This window comes from Trachurus japonicus, chromosome 7 (assembly GCF_045865225.1).
Source record: "Trachurus japonicus isolate A0001 chromosome 7, Traja_1.0".
NCBI classification, from domain to species: domain Eukaryota; kingdom Metazoa; phylum Chordata; class Actinopteri; order Carangiformes; family Carangidae; genus Trachurus; species Trachurus japonicus.
The window spans coordinates 17,189,840-17,210,820 of record NC_140913.1 but is presented as its reverse complement, the minus strand read 5'-3'; the positions used below and the strand labels follow the sequence as shown (position 1 = coordinate 17,210,820).

Sequence of the window (20,981 nt, the reverse complement as noted above, 5' to 3'; positions counted from 1 at the left end):
TCTCTAATGTGATTTCTACCATTGCAGATGATTTCCAGAAATCCCAGAGAAAGTCTGACATTGTTGGTATTCATCAAGGACCAGTGTGCAAGTGTAAAAATATACTCTTGTACTCAAACACAACATATTCTGCAGCTGCTTGTGTTATGGTCTTTTGAGGCTGCTGTCTGTAGATAAGTTGGTATCTCTGATATTTATGAGGTATTTTCTTCCCATTAAATGTTGGTGCAAAATAGTGAGTCTTCAAATAAGCCATTTCTCTCTTTTATCTTCAGCAGTAAAACACAGTCTCTTATCCACAGACTGAGTATATATCATAAAACAACAAAATGGACTCAGACATGCAAAGAATTTTGCCAGAAGCTGGTTGTTAAAAGTGGATTTTTCCTTTTAATCAAACTATAGCTGTTGCTGCGCCCGCCTCAGTAGTCAAGCTCTTTGAAAGTCAGGTCGGCCCATAATTGAGCATAGCGCACCAGTGCCATCTATTGATTTAGTGATGTACGCACACCACAGAGATCTTGTTACGAAGGCATCTCATAGGCTACAGTTGGTTTAGTATATTTTGTTCTTTATACCATTTTTAGCTTAGCAAGTAGCTTCAAAAAGTTTTCATAAACTTTTAGCGATCAGACCTGTTGGATGTTGGTTTGTTTGTGTATTTCAGGCTCCCCAGCCATAGGAGCAGCCCCAGAGGCCTCTGCATATCCCTTGGTTAACCTTGCAGCCCTAATCCTCACAGCCAGGACTGTGCTATGACAAACGTCTGCAGATTCCAGGCACTACAGCCGCTTATTAAGAGGTGGAACAGCAGGTCAAAGACAAGAAGAGACTGACAGCAGCAGCAGCAGCATTTCCACCTGCTCCCTACCCCACAGTGTCTTTCCTCTTCCATCTACAAAGATCTCTTTGTGAGGAAGACCCTTTTCCTCTACCTTTTTAAAGGAGTTACTGAAAGGAAGTGACTTTTTCAGAAGCTGTGTTTATGAAACTGAGAGGAGACCGTGACTTGACTGCAGTTTCCTTGAAGATGTTTTTTTTTTCCTCTGCTCCCTTCTAACCGATGGGTATTCTCATATGGATTTAACCTTGGAGGACCCATGTTGTGTGATGCACAATAGGATGTGTATATGCTTTCTCTGTGGGGCTGTGCAGGTTTTGTTAAATGGATTTGTATGTACCACTGGATGTTTCCTTGGATGTCAGGATTGTATCTTATCTGGGGATGGAGGAGAGCTAAAGTACTTAAAGAACTCATTCTTAAAAAATGAGTGAAGTTTAAGCTTGACTTAAGACAAAACAATGGATTGAAGTCATTTTCCTCCTCTCTTTGGACTGTTTTCGAGAAACTCTCTCAACTTTTTCAGAAGAAAAACCAACTGTTACTAATCCCTGCCAAAAAATAAATAAAAATAAAACAGGGAGCTAAGCCTCATTGCTTTATGACAAACCAGAATTTGGGACCTTTGTAACTTGGATTTTATTCATGCTTTTTGCGTTACACCATGTTACATCAAAACCTCAAGAGCTGCCATGAAGCTGACTGGAGCCAAAGGTATCGAGCCAACGTGGTTCAGTCCCACCTGTTGTATCATTGTGAGAAAATGCAGCGCGTACACTCTCCCAACATGGCTTCCATTGTAAACAGCAGACTAGTGTTGATGAATCAATGTCTCCCTCATCCTCAATAGGTGTGTAACAAAGGCACACTGAGCATTGTGTAAGCCGCATTGTTGTACACTGTATGTATGAAATCCTCAGGTCCCAAATGAGCCTTAAGTCTTATGATTATTATCCATATTTTTATTATTCAGGACACGTTTTATTTATTTTCCTTCTCTGTTTTTCCCCCATTGTGTTTTGGCTCACTCATGCTATAATTTATGAATAACAGACCTTGCTGTTTGCTGAGTATGTTGCTATTTTTTCATTTTTGTTACTTTGTAGATCATGTTTTTGGGCATTTCGGCTCAGAAACAATATGCCTTTCTCCTATCTCTCATGATGAGCACAGGGCAGCTTATTACATAGTGCGGATGTCAGCTGCTGTATGGCATGAGATTGGCCAGTGTATGTACTTGCGTTGCTAAGGATGTCTGAATCGACCAACCTGCTTTTAATAAACATAATGCCATTTTCCTCATTTCCTTCTCTGATGTCATACTGTAGAGGGTCTAAAAGTTGTGTTATTTCAGTGTTCCTTCCTCATCAAGCCAGGCAATGATGGAGTGATAGAGTTTGCTCTGGAAAAAGCTAATATGTGGGCCTTGAGGTAAGATTTTTTTATCTTTGTCAAACAGTTTCCAAGATCATGAAGACGTTTTTTACATTTTTAATTAACTTAACATCCAGGTCACGGAGAAGAATAAGCAGCCAGGGTCGCTTTGTATAAATGTATCAGTCTGACCTCACTCACATTTGAGAGTCAAGGTTTGTCTGATTATTTCATACTTCCAATTTTTTTTAAGTCACCATGATAAAAGATACAGTAGGCACAGTGTGAAGCAGATATTATATCTTCAAGCCTTTGTGGAAGATGAACTATGGTGCACCAGAAGTAAGTTTAACCAAACATTTTCTGTAGCTGTGTCAAAAGCCTTTCAGCCCGTTTCTCTACACAAGAACACTTGATTCTTGAATTCTTTGGTTTTGGAGTTTTCTTGCAAGAAGCCTTTTCCCATTCAATTAAAAGATCAGGGCTTGACTTGGCAATTTCAAAATGTGAATTGCTAATTCAATTTAGTGAATGTTAATCTCTTTAAGCCCCTCGGCTGTAGCTTTACTTCTGTGCTCCAGGTCGTTGTGAGTGTGTGGCACATCTCCTGTTTCACATTTTCATTTCTCCCTGGCATCCTTTCATGGACGCATCTGATCAATATTGTGAAAACAGATAGTCATAGTTGCAATCAATATCCACAGATCTATACCATCCATTAAGTGCAAGTTTGTCACCTTCTTGAGATTTGTTTGGTGATCCTTCTGCCCTCAGACACGGGAGAACTTTGATTTGTTCCACACTTCACGCTGTGTCTGCACAACTGTGAGCGATCAGAAATGGCGACAGTATCTGATGTGAAGAGCAGAAGCTTGAAAGGACATGATATCAGTGGCCTACATCTGAATATCACCACACTAAGCAGATGATATAACTTCCCCTATCATAGAAATCATCTTCCCACGCAATGTTAAATGTTGGGCATGTCCGTTTTTATACAGAATGGATTTATATGTGTGTAAACAAACAGCTGAGCTGCACTTCTTATTGCAGTATTGAAAGAAAAGCCTTTTATTAAATAAGTTATTGCTGCTGTCTGAAATAAGTTAGAATAAGCTATTGACAAGTCAGATCCCTTTTGAAATGCAAAAACACATCTAAGAGGCATTTAAGATTACTTATAGGATTGTTTTTCATGAATGAAAAATAAAGCACCTGAGGGCCTAAAATTAACATTTCAGCCATAATAAGACACAGATACATGGTAGAGATCAAACAGAGAGTCCCCTCTCATCTTTTTCTTTTTTTTCTCCTCTTTATTCATTTTGAAGGAACGCAAGTACAATGTACAGCAAAGACACGGCACCAAGCAATGGAGAGCAGCAGGGAAGAGGAGATGAAGCTGCTGTGGAGCAGGAGGAAGAAGAGGAGGAGGGCTCTGCACAGACAGGAGTGGGCTATAGGTTTAAGGGTCAGCCAGAGGTCGTCCAATCAGAGTCTGGTACCAACTGTCTGAGCTACAGCCGACAGTCTGCCATTCATCACAGTCAGGTTCTATCTGTCAGATTTCCTTGAGCAAAGGGAGGAAAGTTTGACCTTCCAGACTGATCCAAGGATGATTTGGGTAAATTTGCCTCTAGTGAGTGACAGCGAGGAGGATTTCAGCTGGGATTGCTTGATGTTGCTGCAAAGCTCTCTTCTTTTAGGTAACTGGTGCCCCCTAGTGTACATGGAACCCATGGCCGTTAACTACTTGACATCTTCACAATCCACCAAACGCCACCAAAAATACAGTACAAGGTTTTATGCATGGCTGCATATTTTCTTCTTCTTTTTTTCTTTTTTGTACCTTCCTGTTTGACACCCATAGCCATGAGATCACTTTCACTTTAAAGTAGTTGGAACCAAAATATGAAACACAACAGGAGTTACACTGCACATGTGAAATGTTAACTGTTAAAGTTTAGTGTCCGAAAGCCAAAGTTACACCTCAGTAATACGTTCATAAACCTGACATGACAGTTTTTAACATTGCCTTTCCTCAATTGAGTGATTTTGCTGCTGCGTGTATTGATTTATTGGAGTACATGACTTTTGTATAAAAAAACGCCTTTCGCAAGGAGGTAATATTAAAGACACTGTAATTAAAGCAAAAGTTTGCCATGTCAAGTTTATGCATTTGACTTTCTGGCACTTTTGTAATTAAAAGTAGTTTGTTCATATAAAGTTTAAGTTTCATACAAAATCAGAGTTTGTACAATTTGACTGCTACCTTACTTGGCACACTACATGTCTATGGCATCCCTCTAACATCCATGTACCAAATGACACACAACTAAAAGTTCAAATATAATGTTCCTACCATTTATTTCTAACACTGCACTTTGTTTGAAAGAGTATTGGACGGGCTCTGATGCTTGACACCATTTCAGCAGAGAATCTTAAAAGACAAAGAGGATTTTGTCATAGAATAAACAGTTATGAAAAATGTCAGTCACCACAAATTTACTTTCCTCGATGGGGAAATTAAATGGAATGGGTAAAAATATATGAAACAGCACCAGTGACTGAGAATGATATGAAGCTTTTGAGAGGTTGTAACTGGTTGAATAAACTGTGGCGTATCGGGCCGTCACTGGAAATGGGCAATTGACAAACATTAGCGCGCATTGTGTGCTTGATGTCTTCCACTTTCTCTGATGAATACTCTTTATTTCCTGTCAGAGCTCAGATCTCACTTCAGACTGTGAATACTAATGTACTTTACGATTTTTTTTACTTATTTCCTTCATAAACCTGGGTTTCGAGATCCATCCTTCTTTTGCCTTAATGTCCATATTACTCAATTACAATCCAATAATGCAAAAATTATCATGCAAATATTAATTGAAATACTTGTTTTACTGATGCAGCAGTCCGTTCTGCAGCTTCAACAAGGTTGCGAGCCTACTCTATGTTCTTACTACACAAAATGGCCAAAGTGGTATTTCTATCCAGCTGAATTCTGAAAGCACATCTAAGGGCTGGGGGAGGCAAGAAACTGGGCTCACCCTGAAACGTCAGCATGCTCAGAAACTACATTGCCACCATTTGAATAAATACAACAGCTACACTGTGTGTATTAATGTTCAAAGACAAATTCTTTGCTGAGACTCTCAAAACATCCAATCAAAATCCATCACGATGCAGCAGCTGGAATCTCACAAAGTAAAAACTGAGATACAGGGGTGTGTATATGTATGTGTGTGTGTTTGTGTGTTTGGGGATCAGACTAGCTCCAAGTTTATTCCTTAACAAACATCATCAGAGGACCTTATGGGCACAGCATGATCCTGTCTAATTAGTGCATCATCATCAGTCAGTGTAATGGCCATAGGACGGCACTCATTTGTTCATTTGACAGGCTATGCAGGAGGGAAAACTTCACATTAAATTACTTCTTCTCTCACTTAAACCTGCTTCGCTGGACACTTCATGTAATGGATTCTTTGACTTATTAACAGACTGTAAGACACACACTTAGTAGTTTTCTTTTTCAGCACACACAGCAGGAGTCTGATGATTTCTAATTATTACGTACAGCAGGACAGACATGTAAAAGACACTTTTCATGGCCACTTTTTTTTTCACATATTCCAAATTATACTTTATGCGGGGAAAGGGTACCAACATGACACGTGACCTTGGATTATTCCACAGTGTGAATGAGTGCACAGATTATTGAAACAAACCCCTTCTACGCTAATTCCCTTTGACCTTTGAGGAGCACTGAAGCAAGTTGTTTGAATATTGAGGTCCTGAGAGCTTTGCAGGGAATTTAGTTGGATTATCTCTTTAATTGTTGCAGATGTTTTGGAATTATTCCGGTGGCATAAATGTCAACCGATAAAAGACCATGAAGAATGTGTAATTTTTTTTTCTTTTTTTCCTTTTTTTCCTCGTTTTCCTCGTTTAGCTTTGTGTGTTTTTATGTGCGTGCATATGTGTGTGTGTGTGTGTGTGTGTGTGTGTGTGTGTGTGTGTGTGTGTGTGTGTGTGTGTGTGTGTGTGTGTGTGTGTGTGTGAACATGTACAAGAGCCTCCACTTGAGCACCACTGGTAGTAGTCTATCAGTAGGGATGGTGGGTGGCAATTTCAGGTCGGGCACTGATACTTCTGGTCCAAAGGGGGGCACTCTCGTCTCAGCAAATCAGGACTGCGGATTAAAAAAAGAAAAAGACAGCCAACCTTAAATCCCTGAACTTCAAAAGGAGGTTGTAAGGCTAAATCCTGGCCAGATATTATCCTCTGGAGTCAAGATGGCACCTATACCTCTAATACACCGTGTCGGTCCTCAGTTGACGATTCTGTTTCCCTGACAACGACTGCCTTGGTCACCTGCATGTCTGGATGCTGCTGCTTGGCTTCCTGTATTGCAATAGCCAGAGCCTGCAATGAGAGATTAGACTGTGTTTACACCTTAAGAACTTCATATAACTTTCCCAGAGATATCTGTTCATGTCTGTCTCCTCCAGCTCCAGACTGAGTTCCAGTTCAAAGTGGAGACTACTTTTATACATTTTCATTTCCAGCTTCTCAAATGGGAGCACTCCTTTTTTTTAATGTAATATTTTAAATTAAATATCATTGCGCTGCTTTGCACTGCTGCAAAAGTATTTCATCTCACCTTAGAGATTTTATGAAGTAAAAAAGTAAAAGCCAAATCAACCCATAATGACAAAAAAAATTGTTGCTTGCAAAGCACAGTCATTTTTCTTTGCATATGTAATTTCCTTAATTAACATACTTGCTAAGTGAAGAAGACTAATGTTGATGTTATCTACTGTAAGGCTAATGACTGCAAATATGTGTGCATGATATACTGTATGCAAGAATCCAAAGCAAAGACTTTTTGTTATATCAATGTCTAAATCTTATGGATCTTAAAGATTTATAATGTAATGAATAATAAATATATCCAAAATAACACCTGATAAGAACTACAAGTATCCATCATTCAAAATAACAGCAACTGCGCATTTCAGATGGTTATTTTTTTAGATTCATCCACATCTCATTTATCCACCTCAGCTCACCTGTTCTTGGTCTACATCATCGTCTCCTGTGATTATAATCCTCTTCTCGATCCTTGTCTCTGAATATCCTCCTTTCACCGTCTGCAACACACAATGGCTTTTCCTTTAACCTCCTACCACACACTGCCATATCTGTGTTGCCAAAATAAAATGGGTTACTGTCCTTGAGCTCCTTTCATCACAGTCACACCACTGATATCATTTGAATGGATAATAATTTTCATTTTACAAACAAAAATCCAAAGTGAGGGTAAAAGATACTGAACCAAGCCACAAACATGATAGAAATATGTTTTTTTTTTTCTCCATATGTTTTGTTGGCATAAAACACTTTGCAGCCATGGCCACACATGTGAACCAATACTGTGTCAACGATGTGTGTTTTTTCTTAAGGCCTCAGTGAAGCTGTATCCAGAGAGGAGAGTGAAGCTGTACCTTTGTCAGGCTGAAATATCAATTCTCAAACAAGATAGACATTGAATTTTAAGCTGTGTACGTTCTCTACCTTGGTCACATGAGTGGTTGCCGAGGTAACATTTTCAGTGACCAGGATAGGCGACCCTGCTGTCTCTCTTCCAAGACTGCCCATATGCACCTGTGAAAAGCAAAAGCCAGCAGACATAAAAACATGTATTACTGTATCACACACACAATTCTGCAGTCATCCTTACAGATAAAAAGAGAAGTTGTGCTTTTTGATATTTAAGAACAGGAATGTATTCACAAATCTGTGTCTGTGTATGTAAGTTTAACTCCTGCAGAGCAGAGTTGGAGAAGTCTTTAAGTTTGTACTCACAGGGGAAACACTCTGTCTCGTAGAGTAAGAAACTTCACTGAGGCCGGCGATACCATGATCCTGAAACAGACAAATCCATCGTGTGACCTGAACAACTCGCTTATAGAGGAGGAAAATGAAATAACACAATCACAGTTTCCAATAATGATTATTGTAAATCTATCATTAACCTGATCTGTGAACTCCACAATGGTTGTGGTGACCTCTGACCCGTTGGGCTGAGTCTCCGTCCTCACGTCTGTCTTCCTCACAGTCGGCGTGGGCATGACATCACTGGCTTCCCTGCTCAGTGGTGTGACGGCAGGGCCACGACTCGCTTCTCTGTGCGACTGATCTCTGTCCACTGATGATGACACCGGCACTGACCTCTTTGGTTTTTTTGGAACTACGGGCTTAGGAGAAAAAGAAAAAGAAACACGTTTCAGTTTAACCACATCTTGTACCTCAGTTGAATGACAGGAACAAAAGAACAGAAGACATGAGTGACTGTAACAGAGCATACAGACTCTGTTGTATTGTGTTTCAGGCTTGTGTTAAAGAGGAATGCTTTATCTTTCAAGTAAGGTCACAAAGAAACGACAAGTGCTTTCAGCTCACACAGCTTTTCACCAACACAAAGCAGAGAAACATTCATGATAAATGATCCAGATCTGCTCCGAAATATGACATGTTCTCCCCTGGTCCCTCCAAATAAGCTTATTCTTCATTATTCTTAATTAAGATCACTAAACTCAAAATATGTTGCCTGTCTGCAGGTTTCACTACACCCACTTTCTTTGTCTTTTATCTGCTCATTTCTTATTTTAAATCCACCAGGGGCATCGTTGTCCTCTATGTGTGTATTTTAGCCCAAGTCCTTTGTGCAGCTTTTTGTCAATTCAAATGGTAACCCTTTACAGAAAGTGAAAATCACCTTCTGTGAAATCTGCTGACAAATACTTCAGGTGTGATTCCACCACAGTTGCATTGTTGTTATATATTTTCTATTCACACTGACCAGCAACAGAAAAGAAAAATAACTGCTTGTAAATGAAACTTGCGTGAACGCAACAGTTTACTTCGGTAACCCGTCATCATACAGTACTTAGCAGGAACCTTGGGAGGCACTAAGATGGTGATATGTTGGTGTGACAGGAGGTGGGTCGGCAGGGATGGAGAAGCAGTTACACTTGATCCTGGAGGATGTTTTTCACTCATTTCTATAATTTATTTATATCTATTTCTCATGAACGTCTTAAAGAAATCCAGAGAGATGTATAAACATGTCACTGGATTTCTAGCTAGTACTTTCAGATTATGTTCACACCCAGATTGAACAACACTCCCTGCAGTAACATTTCTTTTTCTTTTTTGTGCCTAAAAATAGTATCCTTCCTCTCACTTGCCTGAACAAATCAACAAAAGGAAGATACACCTCCAAGAGCAATAAACAGACAGGTCTACCTGAACGTCGGGTCGTTTGACCTCTGGTCGGACCTCCTCAGCCGGGGTAAGTTTGGCAGGTGGGCTGCTGCTGGCTCCTCTGGGCAGAGGGACCATTACTAATGGAGGAGACGGTTCCGAGGGGCCGTGCTGCTGAAGTAAGTCGATACCCAGACACAGGCCCCCATCAGGTGACAGATCCCTGTCCCCCAGCTCTGACATGCCCCTGGAGAACTCCTCCATGCCTGTCTGCAGGTCTGTGAGCACGGTGAAATCCACTTCGGCCTCCAGGCTGGATGTAGAGCTGACCGTGATGCTGGAGCATTTACGCTCGATGCCAAGGTGGGTCTCCTTCAGGTACAGGATCTCGTGGTCCTGGTCATCCTCTGATACAGAGCCCAGACGTCTCTCCCATAGTTCCCTCTACCAAAAAGACAGATTTTGCATTAATATAATGAAATTTTACACCCACTCACAGTTTCATAACACAGAAACAATTACTACGATTAATGGATGTAGGCCACAATTTTTCTTTCTGGTTTTATTTTCCCTGCTGGATGAAAACACCGTTTATCAGAATCAGTCATTATCTAGTCTTACCCGTTTCAAACCTTCCTCTCCCCTCTGTAAAGCAATGATTTTTTTTTTTTTTTTTGACTATACTGTACTTTAACAAACGTACAAGACAAGTCATTAACATATTTTTCACATGAAAACAAACAGGCAAATGAAAACATCCTGAAGAAGAATGTGTTAAACAAAGTGTTGCTCGTTTACTCATTACCAAGATGGTGGAAGAAAAAAAAGAAAGAAAACCCTAACAAGGGGCCGGTAGGTGAGCGATGACTCACTGATGCATCGCTGAGAGGCTCCTCATGAATAGCAGGTGTGGGAGGTGTCTCCTATAGAAGACAAACAAACAACAAGAACAGGTAGATATAAAACTAATGCATCACTTGATAGAAACGACAGCCACAGACTTTAATACCTAACATACCATAACCTGTGTGTAACTGTAGAAACACAGTTATTAAGAGGTTTCCTATATCAAAGCCTTGTTACATGTAGAGAAACCACATTTATCATGTACTCTTCTCAGTTTTCATGCTAATGGCTTCTACTGCATTGTAAAATGTTGACACTTTTTTAATTCATCCATCAACTTCATGAGCTGTGTTCAACTTGCACAATGAACACATACAAATTCCCAGAGAGACTCTAAATCTTAAGGCTACTGTAAGAAGCATGCACATAGGGTAATATTTCACAGGCTGACATCATTAAAAATGACTGCAAGTGCAACGGTAATGCCATGCACTTAAAGGTTAGGTTTTCAAAGTCCCTTTCAGGAAAAAGGTATTCATATTCATAAATGTGGCGTATGAATGCCTAAACCCTGAAGAGGTTTGGCAGCTCTGAAGCCTGTGATTACATCTAATCATCTTTTTCATTTTCTGCTATTGCTACAGAGTTGCCAAGGCAGAACATTTGGTCCAAATGCCCTTCACAGCCATTTATAGAAAAGGATTTAAATTAAAAAATAAAAATAAAAAAAATGGTGGAAAGGTCTTGTGCTCCTTGCAACAGCAGCCACCTTTATTCTGTGAGGATGTTGGAAGGAGAGACCAGGTGTTAACGTGACAAGTTAAGGTGGGATAAAACGGACACCTGAAGCTTAAGCAATGGGAGTTTTTTTTTTGCTTAAAGGCCAACAGGGTTCTGAAATGGCCAAGCAGATGTCAAGCTTTGCAGAGGGGGGTGGGGGACAAGGGAAAGCAAAGAGCTCCCCGGACCATGGACGTGAACTGAGTCGGTCAATGATGCGATGCAGAGGAACGTGGACTTTTGCTTTCTCATAAACAGCCACATGAGTTTCTGAAGGATGCGTGTGATTTTTTTTGGGTTGGTTTTTGTTTATAGATGATAAAAAACAAGATTTTGCACGACATCGCCTGAAGCTCATGCAATGTTCTACTTTCCGATGATTGACAAACAGGTTAGGGGTGGGGGGGGGGGCAGGTTTTTTTTTTTTTTTTTTTACCGCTTGCTTCCTCTTGGCTGTTTCTTGGGTCGACGTCCTGTAGTGGATGTGGCTGTTGTCCACGTTGCTCTGTCTTTCTCGGGACCACTGCGTTTTCAGAGGGAGAGTTCGAGGGGGAGCTGTTTGAAATCTATAGCTAGAAAAGAGATTCTCTGAGCTGTTTTGGGAATAATCCTCATGTCCTCCTCCTCTTGTCCACGGGCTTTGCCCTGATGCATCCCTCCAGTCTCTCAGCTCCTGTTGTCCAGACCACTCATTCTTTATCTGTTGAGTCTGCTGCCTGTATGACATCACGGCCTCACTGTGGTGTCTGGTGGCTGTTATGTTTTCCTTGACAGCATCTGTAGCAGATTGCAGCGCGGTGCTATCATCTGGTCTCCTTCCTGCCTCACATGATCCGTTCTTTGATTTAGTCATGTGTACGTCTCCAGATGCACCACAGACCACTCTTTCAGGTTGGGTTTGAGTTTGAGGGTTTACATCACCTTTGTTCTCTTTATTCAAAGACTTCTTTGATCGCTGTGGCTTGAGAGGGACTATTTTGGTCACTTCTGAGTTCCTAGTTTTGTTGCAATCTTTCGTTCCCATGGGGCTCAGGTCTTTCATCTTCCAGGTCTCATGATGCCTCCCATCATTCTCAGCTCTGGCGTGCGGCACAGAATCCACGGCTACCGGCGTTTCAAAGTTCTTTGGTCTTTCTCTGTGAATACTGTGCTCATGCTGACAATGCCTCGCATCTCTGTTGTTCACTGTGCTCCTCTCTTTGTCAGGTGGCGATCCATATCCATTTTCTTGAATGGCGCTCTCGCGGTGCCTCTTAGTTGCGGACGTATCTTCCAAGGCGCTGACATTTCGCAGTCCTGTCGATGTAAAGTCTGTATCCTGTTTCAGAAACGCTCCAGGTCCAGCTCCCACAGAGTCCCAGTGTGTTTGACAGTTTTTCATATTTGCTTCAGTCCAAGATGTCACTGCAAATGTGTTTCTACTCATAGGGGAGGTCTTACTCTTTTCCACTTTAGAGTAAGAGTCCAGTGCTCCTTCATAAGCATCCTGCTTGTCAATCAATTTGCCATCATCGGTCGCCTATGTTGACATAGAGTAAGCAGTTGCATTAGCCTATTAGCTAGGTACACTGCTCTGCCATTAGTGACTCCACATAAATACTGCAATTGAGTATTTGTTTTCCTTGTTGTCTGTGGCTCAGTGGGATCAGAGACAGGGTGGAAAGAGACTGATCAATTCAACATTTAAAACAGACACTAACTAATAGTGATTCATCAATTAAGTACAGTGATAAAGGAAAATTAAGTTGTTCTTACTGATTTCCGTTCAGGCGTTCCTCCAGGGGGAGTAGCTGAGGAGAGGCGTTTCTCTCTCTGAGCCATCTTGCTGTTCGGCTGCCTCAAAGCTCTCTTCAGTTCATTGATGCTGGCCTGGTGCTTCTGTATCACATCGTCTGGTTTATCAAGGAACTGCTGCTCACAAAGCGAAGGGCACATCAGGGACATGCATTAACATCATTTAAAATCCTCACACAACGTCTAGTAGATGCTCACAGTCGTTTCTACGACTAATCAAAATATTCTAAATCTGTTCTGATTAGGGCGTGCTCCAGGATTGGCTGTTATCTGTTTCAAGATTGTGCTGTAAAGGGATTTACAATGATTGGACAATCATTTAGAAACGGACAAAGTTGAAGTTTACTTTCAACATCTTTCTTCTACTTTGCATTTTAAATACTATATACTGTAGAGATCTGGATCAAGTAAAGGTTAACTTCGCTGTTGATGCTCTTTTTGTTTCTTATAGATGATCATAAATAATCATTTACACTTATTGAGCACCAAGCAAACGTTAGAAAACTGAGCACAAGCCCCACACTGATTTAAATTCTTATTGATTCTCTAGTCCGACAGATAACAAATGCTTTAAGAGATAATAATACAAGACTGACATGCACAGATATGATACTGCAGAGATACAAAGACGCTGATGCACCAAAATGATTAGGTGTGCTGTAGTAAAAACATCAACTTCATCGCTGTTTGCCGTTAACTGTGCTCTAAACGCATTTAACAGGCACAGATAAGAATAAGAAAACACAGCACACCTGGCAGAGGTCACACACAGCACGTGCCAAAAAGAGAGGACAAGCAGTACCTCCTGTTTGGGCCGAGGGATGGCCAGATCCTTGTCCGACAGATGAGGGAGCCCAAGGTGGGGCAAGTGAGATGAAGTGCAGGGTTTTTTGAGCAAAGCAGGAGGTTGAAGGATTGGGGAAGAGGAGGAGGAGGTGGTGGTGGTGGTGGTGGGTTTGGAGAACAGGTGCGTGCAGAGACAAAGAGGTAAAGTGCTGCAGGTGAGTCAAAAAGGCAGGCGGCCAGACAGACAGACAGACAGACAGACAGACAGAAACAGCTGACACTGTTGGGGCTTTGGACTAAGACTGTTAACCCATTTAATGTTCTGCCAGGAAGCCAGAGACGATCCATCACAGTGTCGGCCAACTGATAATTAATGCAGTCGTGTATTGATTGAACGTAAGTGCTTGGGCAGGGAGATTATTCCCATACTACTTCATCCAGAGATTTGGTGAGAGGACATTACGAAACCACAAATGAACAGATCCTTTAGTGAGTAATGCAGCGCCAGTGTTTTCTACAGCTACTTAATAATACACCTCCTGAGGAATGAAATTATATAGAGTGGTTACACTTGAATAATCTTTACCATATAAATAAAAAATGACATGGATGTGTCTATCTCACACACAACAAAGGAAAAGTTTTTAAATGATTACAAATCAAATCAAATAATTATCAAATCAACTCAGCGGGGCTACTAGCAGATTTTTATAACAACACTGATTCACTGAATCAATCCCAGCGCTTTGAGGCCATCTGCTTAATCTGCTAATAACAACCAATCCCTCTTTGCTCACACAGGGACACTGTTAAAGATGTGCACTTATGAACATATGGTGACAACTGAAAAACAAGAGGCCTTTTCTACCAGAGCTAAACAGTTTAAGTCACTGTAGATAAGAGCTGCTGAATGCCTATGAGGAGAATCTAATATGAATTCCCACTGAAACCATTCCCAAGGGGGCAGAGACAGGAAAGAAAAGAAAGAGCCTGAATGCATGTTTAAATATTTTGTTTCTATGAATCTGAAGATCGATTCATGCAGTTTCCATGGGTTATACTCAGTGGAAATCCTGGATATCATGACATGAGGAGAAATAACATTCCCTCAAAAGACAAACAATCAAAAAATAAATAAATAAATAAATATGGACAGCTCGTGCTTAACAAACACAGAGTACAGGTGCATAACCTATGACAACCAATACCACAAAGACAGAAACTAAGGACCAAGGCCAAAATACCTCTGGCTTTGAGTCTACAGGGGAGCCTAACTCTTCACTCTGCAGGAGAGGATGAAGTGGAGGAGAAAGAGGTCAGAGACAGAGAGCAGAGGTTAGCAAAGAGAGTTAATATTACGGCAGCAAGAAGAAAAGATTCTGTTAGAGGCAGGAGGCAGGGTTAAAAAATAACATCTGCAGCAAAGAGGTCAAAATAGATTTGGGAAAGCGATTTAAGAAATAGCGAGTAGAGAGAAGTCGTACTGAGAAGTCTGATAACTCCGAAGGGGAGCAGAAAACAGGGAGAAGTAGGCCAAGGAGTGAAGAACCAGGAGGTTGATTACGGTTTTAAATGAAAAGGAACGTGGGAGAGAGAGATGAAGGGTGTTAGTCGAGGTTCATGGAGGATTTGTCTGAATCCATGGAAAGCGCCTCGTAGTTGTTCACATGAGCAAAAGGAAGTCAAAGCTTTGTTCCTCTGTTACTCTAGCAGTATTTTATACTTTGATTTAATCGTTGTAACTGTTGTAAGAAATACTCTTTGAAGTAAAGGTAAGTCATTTGTTACAACAGCCACGACACCAAGGCGACAGGAGCTGCAGTCATCATCATCATCATCATCATGTACCTTGAGCTCCAAAGTCCTGGTGGGTGTGGAGAAGTGGTCGCCGTGCATTGTCTTCTGATCGTGGCCTTCATACTGGTCCAGTTCTTGATCTGTGTAGTGGTCCTGATCCTGGTCCTGATAGTGGTAATGATCATGGTCCAGATCCAGGCTGCCCTCTTGGTCCAGGTCTTCTCTGGACATGAACTGAGTGCGTTCACTGGAGCTTCGCTGGGACAGCTGGTCCATGCTATCACCGAGAGCCGAGGCTGGAAAAGCGTAAGAGAGGGCGACGATCAACCACAAGGACTTTTATACGGAATGACTCTAAAGCATCAGACTGTATCTCAATGAGCCATGCATAATAAAGTCTGAATTTTTACTGAGGCAAGTTAAAACTGCCTTAATTTCTCTTCGCAGAGATTTGATGAGCACTCCCTTCACATTCCAGCTGCTAAAATATTTACACTGTGTGAGAGATGAAGATTATGATTTCATGAATGTATCGCTATCGTCCATTGATCTGTCTTCTCAAGCTCAGGGTTACTGAGCATGAGTGAACTTCGAGGTAGACATAGTCGGGGTACTCACCTCCATCCATGCTTCTAGGCAGCAGGTACCTCTTGCTAACGGAGCGGTCGAACTGTGGAGCGGGCCTGTCAATCAAAGCGCTGGCCTGTCTGGTCTGGGCTTGGGTTCGCCCGCTGTACCGGAACTTGGAGCCAATCACCAGGAAGCCCTTGGGAGGCGGCTCTGGAGAAACCAACCTGCAGGAAAGTTCAATTTAATGTGTTTACTACAAGCGCTTAAGACTCTGTACTTTGTTTCCTGAAAATAACGACGTACTGTCTCATGCAACTAAATGTGTTTTATTTGTGAGCAGGTGCTGATTTCCAGAGCAACTGTCTTGGAAGAAAAGCTAAAATATTTCATTTTGACATTTAGGGAACTGCATTTATTTGCTTTCTTGCTGAGTCAAACAAGAAAAGCATGATTCCACTTTAACCACAAAGGACGTTGCTGTGGTTAGCCAGGAAATAGTGTGGCCTCCCTATAACCGCAACATACAATTTTCACACTTTGATTTTTGTACTGACAGACAAGATGTGAAGTTGTAGGCAGATTTTTTGTTTGTTGACGTTTGGACCTTTAGACTGACCACGTTCTTTCCACTTGAGTTGGATAGCAACACTGCCCATTTAAATCCAAGGAAGTAATAATGTGTTTTACTACACAGGTGTTGATTTGTATGTTTGCTCTCAGGCACATTATACAAGACTCTCTAATGACTTGAAATTGGAATTTAATTAACCAATTAGTACCAACTGATCACTGCCTGCATAATATGCATATACATATTAGTAGCAAATTATCCAGTCCTCTCCAGCAACCTTAATGTAGTTACATATCAGTATATAGGAAACTCTACTGTGCGATGTACCATATTCCTTTTCCCATATTCACTCTTCTGCTGTGTTCTATTTGAAGCGTTGATCCATAAGAAGATATATTTGTGATTACAAGAACCAAATAAATCTCAGTGTAGTTTTACATCTGCTCTCTCAGAAGTCTCTCTGGAACTCCAGTAACAATGGGTCAGTGACCCAATCAGAAGAGAGGACGCTCTGAGCCTCTCAAAGAGCTATGGGTGGGGGTTGTTGGCATGACTGAGAGTGGTGACTGCTTTGTTGTGGCATCAGTTACAGAAGTCATGACGGCTGGTTTTAAGGCTCAGTTTTTAAATACAGACTCTTTTCTCTGAGGACTGTAGCTTTGATGTTATCGCAGTATTAATAAACGACCTAGACCGTTTCATGATCAACAATTACATGTAAATCTCACCTTCAAGGCTGCAACACAGCTGTATAATAAGGTTTATAATATGTGTACAATACAGGTTCAAATGAAGGATAGCACTACCGTGCTAACAATTCATGCATGGTTCAGCTGCAGTGCAGCAAAGGTGTGTCTCTGTGAGTATCAAGTCCTACCTGAAGAAGGTGTGGTGCTCAATGCAGACCTTCCACAATCGCTTTGAGGCCCGATGGTTAGGCAGCTTGAAGCCTATGGTGCTCTCAAACTGTTCATACTGAGAGGTGAGAGGTGAGTGGAGGTGGAGGAAGAGGAAGGGATGTGAAGAAGAAAAGGAGAGTGAAGGGAGTGAGTGGTGGGGAGAGACGGAGGTGTGGTGGCAAGTGCGAATTGTGTTTACTCGCAGTAATGGAAAAATCAATGTTGTTTTTTTTGTTTACTCGTACTAGAAATATAATCTCGCATCTGCCATGTCAGGTAAATTTTCCATCTCTAACCAACCTACAAATTAGCCGTTCCTGCACTCGCACCATCAGATGTTCATTGGCGTGAACAGAAGCTACACTTACAGATCAATAGGTTATTAGCAACATAACAGGTCTTTAAACATCAGGAGGAGCCCGTTTACAGGAAGAAGACAACTTTTGTTCCACACAAAAATTCTGTTTAGAGTACAACAGCTTTAAAGACCAATGACGACCCTCCAGGCAAATTTGAAGTGACAGCTGACTCAAGAGAATAGATCTGCAGAACAAAGAAGTATATCCACAGAATAGCCCTGGTAGTCTGTATGAAGATGTCGATGGCAGCTTAACGGTGAAGCACACTCCACATAGGCCAAGGAATGAAGGAAAATAGCAGTAAATCATAATCATTTTTGGGAGTTGAAAGCCAGTGCGAGCATAATGTGGCTCAAACACTTGCAAGTAAAATCCTTGATGGAAGTAAAAATCATCATGACTGGCTAATCAGGCTTTACAGAGGCTAAGGCAAGGAGGAAAATAATAAAAACATGACCTATCAGCTGAATATTTAAGAACAGTATCTCTGAGCGCTATAAATAATGTCTGCAAAAAAACTCCTTGCATGGTATGCAGCAGATAAATCTCAGAAATAACTATTTTATCAAACCATGAAATGACTATTTATGCTGTTTGGGACAAGTCAAGAGAGACAATGATGTAATTTTAACAACTGTGAAACCATGAAATAGAAATGTGGAGTTGGCTCTTTACCAAATGATCATTTCAGTTGCCTCAGCTTTGAGGCAGAGTGACTGTCATAAGCTGTTCTAGTGGGGGTGTGCATGCAATAGTGGTGCAGTGAACTCCTGTTAAGTGAAGCAAAAGGGAACACGAGCTCATTATAATTAGTATTTACCTCTCCAGGACGGATCTTGATGTAGAAGTTGCTTCTTTTGTACGAGATTTTAAGGATTTTTGGCCAGGCAAACCGGTTTATCCTGAGGCGGTCTCGGTAGATAAGAAGGCCATTGGCGCTCACTCCGAGCATTATGTCAATCCCTTCTGAATCCTAGTAAATATAGACATAGAGCATAAAAAAACTCCAACAAATGTGCAGGGATAGATGAAAAGTCTCAGCGCAGTATCTCTGTACCTTTGCGTGATGCAGGTCCACACCATACATCGACAGCTTCTTGGCATTTTCTAGAAAGTTCACCTCTGCCTCTGCTGGACTCATTCCCCTACAACAAAAATGTCACGCATGATTCATCACTTCTTTCATATTCATCCCACAAATCAAAAAGACCAGCTTCCACAATTTTTCTTGGTGCCATTTAATTAAATTAACAAAGCCATATTTCCTCCAACCTGTAGTTACGGTGAAGCTCCATCACCCTCTCCTCCAGTTCACGTGTCTGATTGGGGGCAAAGCGGAAATCGGTAACGTAGTCTGGGCCATGTTCCTCTGCCTCATAGTCTCCCACTTCAGCCTGGACAGTGTATGAGCCCAGAAGAGCGTGGGTGACGAACGAGCAGGGCAGACGACCAGACAGGATGTCGTCCCTCAGCTGCAGGCACAGGTAGTACCTGAAGAAAGACAGAGGTGCTGCTTGTCATCGAGAGTTATGTGTCTACATTGGAATTGTTCTCAGTCTCGGTAACCTACTTCAAGTTGTAGCCATGCTAGCAGCGCTGCTTTTTCAAGGTGTCTGAGAGCCACTGCACCAATCTGAAATATCTCCAGTATTGGATGGATTGCTGTGACATTTTCTACAGACATTCATGGTGCTCAGAATCTTCATCACTTTGGTGATCCCTTGAATTCAAGGTGTCATCATTATACCAACATTTTACTTTATCCAACACTTAGTAAAAAACTAACAACATTCCTGTCAGCTAAATTTGTACTTTGTGGTTAGTGCTTATTAGTCAATGCTAGGCTGGAAACATGAAAACACTGAACCTCCTAAACATTTGCATGTTGGCACAATCATGCCATATACAGTGGCATTTACCTCTTCTGCTAGAGGACAGTCTCACAGAACTACTAGCATAGGCCTACATGTAGATCCTGATTGTCTGTTTTCTAAATTTTGAACAGTATGGCCCCCGTATACTTAGTGGAACTCATACATGTTCACAGACCAATCTGAACTCTGAGGTCTGCAAATGAAATAACTCTGGATGTGCCTAAAAGCAGGGTAAAAACTAAGCTGTGGAACAGTTTACCACTGCATATCCAGTCATCAGAGACTCTGGAGATTTTAAAATCCTCTCTCAAATCCCATTTTTTCTCCCAGGCTTTCAGACCTGTGTGAGACAAAGTTGTTTGGTGTGCTGAATGTACTGTATGTGGCATTGCTGAAATTGTCTTTTGAAATGTACCATTGTATTTTATTGTTATTTATTTTATGTAAAGCACCTTGGTCAACCTAGGTTGTTTATACGGTGCTCTATAAATAAACGTGACCTTAACCTAGACTCATTGATATTATATCTTGTTTGTATGGATTATTAAACTTGGGCAATGTGTCACAATGTGTTATGTGGGTGTGACTATGCTCAGTGGGAGCACAGGGAAAGGTTCCCAAGTGAGTGATTTACCGCAACACCTGGCAGGAGCAAGATGGTTGCCCCCTGCTGTATCAATGTAAACAAACAGTCCATTCATTTATTCCTTGAGCCCAAAATGCTGCAGGTGTGATTGGCCTATGGGATGTGTGTGGGAATAACCCCCGGTATTGGACGGTCTGGTGTGTAGATTTGGGGATAGAGACGACATCCAACGGCAGAGCAAGAGGGCCATGAAAGGAAGAGTTGACAGCAGGGGAGCCCAGTGAAATAAGGACACGGGACGGAACCAATCTTTCCTTGCACCCGTGGGTGGACTTGTGCCCCAAATTTTGTAGATGGCGGGTCACATAGGCATAGCAACCTTAGGCTAACACAGGAGCTCTGGCTGACAAGCCAACACTCCCCCTGCTGGTCTAAAAGAGCAAGCACAGGCATCCTCGCCTGGTGATAAATGTTTTAGCAAAGTTGTATATGTTAAGGCACCATAAACTCCACTGAGAAACCATCTCACTTAGCATATTGGGCTCTACCTTACACCCACTGCAAAGCAGCAGAAGGTAAAACACAAGTGTTTTGCTAGTTTCAGACAGGCACAGTTGTCATATTCTGTTTCA

The 20,981-nt window shown here is 41.5% G+C and overlaps 2 protein-coding genes across 7 annotated transcripts in view; one reads left to right on the top strand and one right to left on the bottom strand.

The window, feature by feature from the left end:
* cntn3a.1 (contactin 3a, tandem duplicate 1) overlaps positions 1-4,369 on the top strand; it is an 85,626-nt gene extending 81,257 nt beyond the window's left edge. For 2 of the 3 annotated variants that reach the window (XM_085781640.1, XM_085781637.1), the window contains exon 23: positions 668-2,143. In XM_085781640.1, coding sequence (XP_085637766.1) covers positions 668-759 — 92 coding nt within the window. In that variant the 3' untranslated portion in view covers positions 760-2,143. Of the gene's footprint in view, positions 1-667; positions 2,144-3,546 lie in introns of those variants that run through there. The other variant, XM_085781638.1, reaches the window with a different exon arrangement.
* Positions 4,033-20,981, bottom strand: part of LOC146984495 (band 4.1-like protein 1) — a 45,538-nt gene continuing 28,589 nt past the window's right edge. For 2 of the 4 annotated variants that reach the window (XM_085781633.1, XM_085781634.1), the window contains exons 7-24: positions 19,162-19,380; positions 18,947-19,034; positions 18,710-18,862; positions 17,509-17,606; positions 16,109-16,284; positions 15,542-15,786; positions 14,938-14,976; positions 13,710-13,739; positions 12,869-13,024; positions 11,550-12,632; positions 10,360-10,410; positions 9,530-9,931; positions 8,257-8,478; positions 8,087-8,146; positions 7,796-7,885; positions 7,291-7,371; positions 6,527-6,643; positions 4,033-6,410 (exon numbers count right to left, since the gene is read on the bottom strand). In XM_085781633.1, coding sequence (XP_085637759.1) covers positions 6,405-6,410; positions 6,527-6,643; positions 7,291-7,371; positions 7,796-7,885; positions 8,087-8,146; positions 8,257-8,478; positions 9,530-9,931; positions 10,360-10,410; positions 11,550-12,632; positions 12,869-13,024; positions 13,710-13,739; positions 14,938-14,976; positions 15,542-15,786; positions 16,109-16,284; positions 17,509-17,606; positions 18,710-18,862; positions 18,947-19,034; positions 19,162-19,380 — 3,316 coding nt within the window. In that variant the 3' untranslated portion in view covers positions 4,033-6,404. The remainder of the gene's footprint in view (positions 6,411-6,526; positions 6,644-7,290; positions 7,372-7,795; positions 7,886-8,086; positions 8,147-8,256; positions 8,479-9,529; positions 9,932-10,359; positions 10,411-11,549; positions 12,633-12,868; positions 13,025-13,709; positions 13,740-14,937; positions 14,977-15,541; positions 15,787-16,108; positions 16,285-17,508; positions 17,607-18,709; positions 18,863-18,946; positions 19,035-19,161; positions 19,381-20,981) is intronic. The other 2 variants (XM_085781635.1, XM_085781636.1) reach the window with 2 other exon arrangements.